Source organism: Corapipo altera, unplaced genomic scaffold (assembly GCF_003945725.1).
Source record: "Corapipo altera isolate COAL_440 unplaced genomic scaffold, ASM394572v1 106, whole genome shotgun sequence".
NCBI lineage: Eukaryota > Metazoa > Chordata > Aves > Passeriformes > Pipridae > Corapipo > Corapipo altera.
The window spans coordinates 718,920-728,545 of record NW_020885019.1 but is presented as its reverse complement, the minus strand read 5'-3'; the positions used below and the strand labels follow the sequence as shown (position 1 = coordinate 728,545).

General features: G+C 65.4%; 1 protein-coding gene across 1 annotated transcript in view; it reads right to left on the bottom strand.

Moving 5' to 3' along the window:
* ZBTB7B (zinc finger and BTB domain containing 7B) overlaps nucleotides 1–9,626 on the bottom strand; it is a 13,026-nt gene continuing 3,400 nt past the window's right edge. The window contains exons 2-3 of the mRNA XM_027667814.1: nucleotides 2,188–3,194; nucleotides 1–1,412 (exon numbers count right to left, since the gene is read on the bottom strand). Coding sequence (XP_027523615.1) covers nucleotides 992–1,412; nucleotides 2,188–3,188 — 1,422 coding nt within the window. The 5' untranslated portion in view covers nucleotides 3,189–3,194 and the 3' untranslated portion in view covers nucleotides 1–991. The remainder of the gene's footprint in view (nucleotides 1,413–2,187; nucleotides 3,195–9,626) is intronic.

The following is a 9,626-nucleotide window of genomic DNA, read 5'->3' as shown; positions in this document are numbered from 1 at the left end:
CCCTGCTTCTCCGTTTATTAACAAGCAGCCTTCGTTTAAAAAAAAAACAAAAAAACAAACACAGACATACAGACAGGCAGAGGCGGCCCAGAGGGGCGGGGAGGCCGCCCACCCATGGTTCGTTTGGTTCCTGACACCAGAGAGGTTCAAGTAGCCGAAAAGGTTCAAGTTCACCATAAGGCACTTTAAAGCCATGATAGGAGCGGAGCTCCCCCAGCCCCATCACCCCTCCCGGCACCCCATGGCAAGGGACAGATGTGGGGGCCGGGCAGCGCTGGCAGGTGGCAGCGGAGAGGCTGGGGGAGGGAATATATTACATCATCTTTTTAAATATAGATAAAACTCTTATTGTAGACAAATAGTGCCAGTCCCCTGCTCCCCCGGGGAGGCTGCGCCCTGCGGGGGGCATGTGCAAAGGGCAGAGGGGTGACCGTGGGGGCCCGGCCACCCCAGGGAGGTGGGTCCCACAGGGCCGGGGGGTTTCGGAAGGGGGACGGGGCCGGGGAGGGGCCGGGGCTGCCCCGCACCCGGGGTGGGCTCACCCGAATAGTGCAACCAAGAGAAAGCAGCCGGGAGTGCAGGGGCGAGGGGGGCTCGCCGGGGGGGGGCTGCTCAGAGTGGGGAGAGGGGGACAAGCTATGCACAGCGCAGGGCAGTTGGTACCCCCACACTGGGGAGAGCACAGGAGGCTCTCTCCAGCTGGGGGGGTGGGGGTGTCTCGGTCCGTGGGTGCCCCTGCCCAGTCCTGGCATCCCCGAGGGGAGTTTGGTGACAGGACACCCAAATCCTAATCCCCCCTTCAGCCACCTGGGCATGACCAGGTAGGCCTGGGCACGGCGGGGGGTGGTAGGGACCCCCCACCCCCTTGTGCAAATCGGCTGGGGGGGTTTCCCCCTTTGCATAACTGGGAATGAACCGTGATGGGAAAAACGGGAACAGAAACCCTGGTGGGCACAGCACAGCTCAGCACGGCACGGCCATTGCATCGACCCTATGCCGTCTCCACTGGCACAGTGCCATCCGGTTGTGGCCCTTCCTCGCCCTCCGGCTCCTCTTCCTCCTCCTCGGGCTGCCCTGGAGCCCAGTAACGGGCGATGGAGAGGCGCAGCCCCTCCAGCCGCCCGTTGGAGAGGTCGAGGCCGGGGGGACCGGCAGGCGGTGGGGGTGGCTCATCGCGGCGGCGGCGGCGGGTCCGTGCCTCCAGGCAGTTCTGGCCCTTGAGGTGCCGCTGCAGGTGGTCATCCTTGGCGAAGGCCTTGTGGCAGAGGTTGCACTCATAGGGTCGGGCGCCTGTGTGCAGGTGCATGTGGTTCTTCAGGTCATAGCTGTGCAGGAAGCGGGCGCTGCAGTGCTGGCAGGAGTAGGGTCGCTCACCCGTGTGTTTCCGCATGTGGATCTTCAGCTTGTCGTTCCTGGAGTTGGGACACACAGGGAGACATTGGCACGGGGCAGTTGGCACGGCACCCAGCCACGGTAGGCAGGGAAACGGTGCTGACAGCCCCATAGCAGGGATGCTCTGCAGGGCGCAGGGGTCCAGTTGCTTGAGGGGTAGGGGACCATTTTGCAGCTGCATGGCTGGGATGCAGTTTGGTGATGCAGGAGAGGTGCAGGGTACCCTAGGATGGTCTGGCAGTGCTTACGGAGGGCCGAAGACTCCACCCCAGACCTCCACCACACCATGCCAGGCTGGCAGAGGTGGTGCCGTGGGAGATGCCAGTAGGTATCAGGCCTGGGTTGCTCTGGCAGCACAGAGTGCAGAACATCCCACAGACCTGACTGCACCAGCATGGATGGCAGGGGGGCACTATAGGGGATGCTGCCAGGTACTTTGGGTCAGTCTGGCAGCACTCACGAGGTGCAGAAGGCCCCATGAACCTCACTGCACCATAACAAGGGCTGGCAGGGGGTGCCATGGAGGATGCTATTGGGTACCCTGGGTTGATCAGAGCACCCATGGGGTGCCGAAGTCCCATTGGATCTGCACCGCACCAGTAGGGCTGGCAGAGGGGTACTGTGGAATATGCCACTGGGTACCCCAGGTTGGTCCAGCAGCACTCAGGGGATGTAGAACAGCCCACGGACCATGCCAGGGCTGTGGCCAGGCCTCAGCAGGACTGACGGGGGAGTGTAATGGGGGATGTTACTGGGTACACGTCCCGCAGGGAGGGTCCATCCAGCAGCACTCACCGTGTGAATCGGACCCCGCACACCTGGCAGGCGAAGGGCTTCTCACCCGTGTGTGTGCGCATGTGGCGAGGCAGCTTGCCGGCGCCGTGGATGACCTTGTGACAGACAGGGCACTCCTGAGGCATCTGCGAGCGGCGCTTGCGCACCAGCTTGTCAGGGCTATCCAGCCCAGGTGTCAGCGACTCATGGTGCAGTGAGCTCAAGTATGCCATCAGGTCGGGGTCAATGGCATCATCGTCAGAGGTGGCCTCCTCAGGGGACAGGGGGGGCTGGTAGGGGAAGGGGAAGGAGTGTGGGGGCAGCTCTTCCTCCTCAGGCAGCTCGAAGCTGTCATAGGGCAGGGGCAGCCCCTCAGGTAGGGGGGGCGAGGGCAGTTGTGGGGGCGGTGGGGGGCTGCTGCAGCCCTCAGCCACCTCGGTGGGTGGTTCCTCGGCATGGTTGTTGAGCCGGGCACCGGGGGCTTGCAGAAACTTGCGGGTCTTCTTGCTGCGCCGGGCGGTGGGGCGGGGTGGTGGCGGGGCAGGCAGCTCACCCTCGGGGAGGGCGGCAAAAGCCTCCAGGTAGCGGCGAGCACGTTCACAGTCACTGTCATCGGGGCCGGGTGCCTCCAGCCCACTGCCCTGCAGGATCTCCACACAGGCAGCGATGACACAGGGGATCTCCAGCAGTCGGGCAGCGCGCAGCACCTCGCCCATGTTCGCACTGCTGATGGTCAGCGTGGCTGTGTAGGCGAACTCCAGCAGCGCGCCCAGCGCCTCTGGCCCCACAAAGTCCAGTTCGCAGACTTCCTGCCCTGGCCCCGGCCCTGCAAAGAGTTTCTTGAAGTAGCGGCTGGAGGCAGCCAGGACAGCACGGTGGGTGCGGTACTCCAGCCCCTGTGTCTTGATGGTGACATCGCAGAGCAGCCCCAGCTGCCGCTGCTCGTTCAGGCAGCTCAGCAGTTCGCTGCTGTGCTCAGGGAAAGGGATGCCGATGAGGTCGTCCTCTGGGCTGGCCATCATCCTCACCTGTGGGAAGGATAGGATGCTGCCTGAGCGGTGCACAAAGCACCTGGGAGACAGCGTTTGGAGGAAAACATTGCGGTTGGAGCATTGCTGTCGCAAAGCCAGCAGGGCACAAGGAACCCTCCCTGCACATGCTGGGTGGCACTGGGGTTTCAGTGGGACACTAAACCGGGGCAGGTTCAGGGCCTGTGGTCTGCCCTCAGCCCCCTCTGTTCTCTGTCGAGGTTGGCGGGTGCAGCGCTCCCGCCGCAGCCCCCCGCGCTTCCTCCATCAACACCAGCGCCAGCCACCCGCACCACCACAGCAAAGGGGGAAATCTCAGCGTGGTGCCTTTGAACGTTGCCAAGGTGCAGCACTTCCTGTGTCAGCCCACCCATCACCACCCCCGGCTCCCCCGGCAAGGCCAGGTACAGCCACCAGCTCCCAGCCACCCCCACCCCCATCCTGGGAACGCGGGCCTCACCGGCAGCAGGCGTGGGTGGGCAGGCGAGTGCCGGGAAGAGGGCCCTGAGGGCCGGGGGCCGCCCCGTGGAGCCCAGCCGGGCTGGGAACGGGGGCCACGCTTCCTGCCACCGCAGATTAGGATCAGCACCCGCGCCGCCGGTTCCTGCCCCCGCTCCTGGTGGGGACTGGGCCCCCTCCCTCCCTCTGTGCCCAAGCCCGGGGCCACTCCTCGCCCAGCCAAGCCCAGCCTGCGCCAGTCAGGCCTTTCCCACGCTGTGGCTGGCAGGGCTTGGCTTTATACCTAACCCAGCACTGCTGGCACTCACACCAGGGTCCTCACAGCACAGCACCGGGGACCCACGTGTTCCTCTGGAGCCATCACAGGCAGGTGATGGAGCCTGTGGGAAGGGGGAGCCCATGACCCCACAACAACCTGCAGGCAGGGTACAGACAGCAGAGGCAGCTCCAGGGCTGCAACCTGTCTTGAGACACCACGCACAGCCATAGGCAATGCCCTTGCAGCCAGATGGAGCTGCTTGCTGACACTGGCACGGCTTGGTGACACCTGCATGGGAGTCCAGTGACTGCAGCTTGAGGGAGGCAGAGGCAGCACTGCCACGTTGTGGTTCTCGGTGCTGTCAGAGCCGTGCCATGCCAAGTCAAGCCATGCTGGATGGCAGCATGTGGCACTGGCCATTGCTGAGCCGTACAAGGCAGTGCTGAGCCACACCAGGCCCATCCACCCCAAACCCACCATGGGTGCCAAGCCACACTGTGCCGTCGGCGGGCGGGTGTGGGGGGACGTGCCCCCTCTTGCCCATGGAGGGGTGGCGCGGCCGACGGCCCCCGGCACAGGGGCCCATCCCCAAGCCGGCCACTCCCTGCGCTTGGGCAGCCGCCAGCTGGGGCTGCCTCGGCAGGCAGCTGGGAACGGCCCCGGAGCAACTGGCTGTGGAGCCGCCCCAGCCGCTGCCGAGCAGGCCCGACCGGCAGGGCAGGCAGCAGCCGCCCCTGAAACTGGGAGCCGGGCAGTGCCGACCGCCTGGGATGGGATGCTGGCGCCAGTGCCCATGGCTGAGCCCCCCTCCTTGGCAAGAGCCCGTCCCACCACTGGCCGGGGTCCCCTCTGCCTGCTGAGGCGAGGGTGAGCGGATTAGGGGTGATTAAACCATCAGGGCCCTGGGAGCCAACAGGCAGCGACAGCCCCTGGTGGGATTAGGTAGGATTAGCCGCGGGGGCAGGATTACGAAGGGGGGGGGGGGGGGGGGGGGGCCCCCCCCCCCCCGGGGGCGGGGGGGGGGGGGGGGGGGGTGAGTACCCCATGCCACAGCTTGGGCAGCTGGAGAGGGATGACAGGGAAGTGGCACCTGCCAAGGGTGGCCCAGAGCCCCACAGATCCCCAGGGCTGTCACGGGCAATGGTCACGGGATGGGGTGGTATCGTGTCCTCTGTTGCTGCCTCCCCTAGCAATGGAACAATGACAGCCTCCCTCCTGCCCCAGTCCCCACAGCATCTCCAGCCCCACAAGACACCTGGGTGCTCACAGGACTCTGACAGCACCCACTGACACATGTCTGTGGGGGTGCCTGGGCGCAGGGCAGCAGCTGAGGCCCTGTCATACTCCAGTGAGGTGGCAGGGTGCTCTGAGGAATGGGCATAGCCATCAGCCTCACCATGTCACAGTGCAGGCAGGCACAGCCTCAGTGCTGCCAATGTCACAGAACATGCCAGCAGAGGCAGGTGACAGAGCTGGGACCCCCGTGAGCAGCCGCTGGGTCAGATGCCAGAGGACACAGCAGGGCTGGGGCAGGGCGGGGGGAGTGGGGGGTGGCAGTGCCGGCGGGCAGGAGGGGGATTTTCCATCACACCAAACCACCCGTTACGGCTCCTCCGCTGACACCCCCCCCCCCCCCCCCCCCCCCCCCCCCCCCCCCCCCCCCCCCGCACATCCTCCTCACTGGAGCGAAGTCACATGCTGAGCGGGTGCTGCCATCGAGGAGATCACCGCAGCGATAAGGAAACGGTGGGGGGACGAGGTGTGAGGGGGCCAGAGCCACCCCCAGCCCCCCAGTATTCCCTGGTCACTGCCAGAGATGGTGCCTGGGGGAAAGCAGGTAGCAATGCCCGCCATGCCGGGGCTTTCTCAGTTACGTCAATGCTGTGGCCAGGCACGTTTCAGCTGCAGCAGCCTCAGAGGGCTGAGGAAAGGGGGGAGTCACTCCCCACACTGAGCTGGCTCCCGTGCAGGGCAGGTTGGCAGCAGGAACAATGCTTGCCTGGGTCACCCTGACATCCCTCAGCCGGCCCGCGCTGCCTGGCACAACCATGGCCAGGCCCCATCCACCTGCCAGCTCCCTCCATCCTAGGGGCCTAACACCCCAGCAGAGCCATGCACAGTGGGGTGGGGGTCCAGCCCTGCAGCACCCATCCTGCATGGGGACAGGCTGCGTCCCATGCCACCAAGCCAGGATGGTGCCCTGTGCAAGGGCACAGTGCCAGCCTGCGCTGAGCACTGGCCACAGCTTGGGGACAGTGGAAGATGTGGGGTGGGAGGGGGTGTCTGGGGGGTCTCCCCACCTGCTCCCTCATGGGGAAGCGGGGCAGAGGTCCTGGGGAGCACAGACACCTCCCCCAGGCTGCTGCCAAGTGCTGCTGCTTTTGGTCACAAGTCGCAAATGCTGTCGAGGGACTTCATAGCCACACTGGGGAGAATGAGTCACCCAGGAAGAGGAGTGCAGAGCAGTGTTGCCCCAGCCCCCAGCCCTGCAGGGCCCCTCGCCCTTTGGGAGCTGGGATGGGAGCCCAGGTGCCTGGGCTGTGCAACCCCCACCACCACCACCGCCGCTGCCCTGCCTGAAGCCAACTGGGAGCAGCAGTGGCCCTGGCGCCGGTGGGCACAGCGAAGGCGGTGGCGTGGCTGTGGGGTAGGGGGTTGCGCAGCCCCTCTGCCAACCCTGAAGATGGCAGCTGGGGCCTGGCCAAACTGGTGACCCTGTGGCAGGCACATGCCAGGAGTCCCATTGCTGGAGGGTGTGGGAAAAGCGGCACTGCCCTTTGTCTTTGCTCGTTCTTTTCTTATTCTTTCAAAGGGAAAATGGTTTGGAGAGGGAAAAGGATAAACAGAGTCCCCCAGCCCACAGCACTGAGAGCAACCCCTGTGGCACCGCTCAGTTCCCCGCTGGTCAGTTCACACAGAGAGCTCCCAGTGTCCGAGCACCTTCAGCGTCTCCCAGGCACAGCCGTTTGCTGCCGCCATGGCACATCAGCCATCGGTACTGAGGAAGGGGGTCGGAGCACTGTGGCCTAGGGCTGCCTCAGCACCCAGCTGGCACCGTGCCGGGGGCCCAGTGCCAGCCCAGCACGATAGCTGCCATGGAGGCTGGGCACAGGCATCCCTGTCACAGCAGAGCGGGACCAGCAACATTGCCAGTGCCAATCCCAGCACCTGCAGCAGGGACAAGAAGCAGAGTCCCCACGCCATCCCCCGACCCACTGGCACTGTGCTGGCATCCTGGCCCTCTCCTGCTGCCAAAACCTTTCCTGCCGCCACGTCTGGCTGTCTGGCATTGCGACTGTGGGGTGTGGGCCCTGCTCTGCCAAGCCAAGGTGACCCAGATCTCGCCACCTGTCCCTTCCTGTCCCATCCTATCCCATCCCAACCGACCGGAGAAAGGCAGCGTAGGGCTCAGGCAACACCAGCATCCCAACAGCCTCTTGGCTGGCACTGAAGCAGCTGGGCCAGCTTTTTTAGAGCCCAGTGGTACCACGCTGGGTCCCCAACCCCCTGGCACCTTCCCTACCAGCAATGGCGGAGCGGGTGCGTGGCTCACCTGGCCTGTGTCCTGGTGTGGCTCGGCACTACGTCGCAGCCGGGCTGGCGGCCTGCGAGCGGCAGGGAGGGGAAGGCACGGTGCTGTGTGAACTTGGCCCTGCTCCCCACTGCACTTGAGCTCAGGATCCCACCTCAAAAGGAGTCGACGCCCACACCCCGGGTCACGCACCTCCCAGCCCCGCTTCCCAGAACACACACGGCATTAACCCTTTGTGGCCGGTGCTGTGTCGCGGGGCACCGACCCAGAACCAGGCATGGGGCATCCCCTGGCCCACTCCCACGGGAGAAAATGAGAGCACCACCAGGAGAGGCACCCCATAGCATAAGCATCCCTCTCCTGCCACCGGCATTGCCTCCAGGCCACCTGTCCCTGCCCCCCATGCTGAGGCATCACACAGGCCCTCACCTTCTGTGCCACCCCAAGGCAGGGTGCTGGGCACTGGGTGCTCCCCGCTGGCCGTGGCCGGCCTAGCCGAGCCAGGAGGGCGCTTGCGCTTGGCGGGAGCAGGGCTGCCACCACAGGGCTGGGCTGGGTGAGCGTGCTGCAGCCTGCCCGGCCAGCCCCGAAGCCACCCCTCGGCCCTATGGATCTGTGTCCTGCTCTACCCTTGGAGCAGGTTCCCAAGGTCCCACGGGGAACGTGGAATGCGACAACAGCCTTGCTGGACTGTGCTGCCTGGTCCCCTCCACTCCCCCAGGCTGGGGCACCCATGGGCCCCCCTGGCCAGGCTGCAGGTTCATGCAATCCCCCCCATAATTACACCCTCTGTGTCCCCAGCTAAACAGCAATTAGCAGCCCAGAGAGCGCGCCCCACACCCCACCGCTGGCACCAGCAGCCGCCCAGGCCACCCACGCCAGCCCAGCCAGGGGCACCTGCACCACAGCACCCTGGCATGGCCCCGGATAGGCCCTGGGCACCATGCCGGTGCTGCTGACAGCAGGAGGCCAGCAGAAAGGGGAACAGCCCCACACTAGCCGGGTAAGTGAAGGGCCTCCAGCCCAGCCCTAGCAATGCTCACAGAGAGCTGGGTTATGCAAGAGCCCACAGGCGGGCAGAAGGGATGGCAGGCGGGCACAGGGGCAGTACCAGCATGCCCTGGCATGGCATCCCACCTCCCCCATCACCACGGACTGTGTGCTGGGCAGGAGCTGGCTGTGGGGCTGCGAGTCAGCCCAGTGCCTGGAGCGCAGGCAGCACCCAGCCTGGGGCAGCGGGGCTGCAGGCAGCACTGCCCACTGCTCTGTCACACTGCTCTGGGCTGACTGGCTGCCCCAGTGTGGGGCACAGCGGAGGGCACAGTGTCCCTGGAAGGGAGGGAGGGAAGAGGAAAGGGAGGGAGGGAGGGATGCGGCACCTGCTGCCAACCCTTCGCCTGCCCTTTGTTCCCCATAAAGGAGGGGAATGGCGCCAGCCCCCCCTGGCCCAGGTGTGCCAGGTGCTAAGGGCGGGAGATAAGGTGGGCGAGGCGGGCAGGGAGGGGCACAGCATGGCATGGGCACGCAGCCCTGAGTCAGGGTTCCTTGCTGGTGGCCAGGCCCCACTGGGGTGAGTCACCATGGCCCCCCCACCCTGGGGGTGTTGCAACCGCCCAGGTGCTGGCCACAAACTGCTGCTCACCCTGGCTGGGGGGCAGTGGGCTGCCTACCGGGGGGGACCAGGTGGGGAGGTGCTGGCCTTTGGGGCTGATGGGCCGACCTTCATCCATTCCTCCATCCTCCTCCAGGCTCCACCCTTGCCTTGGCCAGTGGCACCCTGACCATGTCACCAGTGATGGGACATGGCCTCATCCCAGCTCCTGCATGGCACTGGCTCCTCTTCTGATGGCAGGACAGGCACCCCAGCCATGGGCATCCCCATTTCCTGCATCACATCCTGACCCAACTTGCCAAGGCAGGGGGTTCCATGGCCACATGCTTGCCCATGGGTGGCCTGTACAGATGTGGCCAAGGGCATGTGGCCCCCGTGGGTCACCCCCAGGCTCCCTAGCGCGCCAGGGAGAGGTCACACAAAGCTGGACATGGGTTGTCCCTGGCTGCTCCCTGCTCAGGGAGATGGCAGGAACAGGCAGGGGGAAGGAAGGAGGGAAGGAAGGAAGGAAGGAAGAAGGAAGGAAGGAAGGAAGGAAGGAAGGAAGGAAGGAAGGAAGGAAGGAAGGAA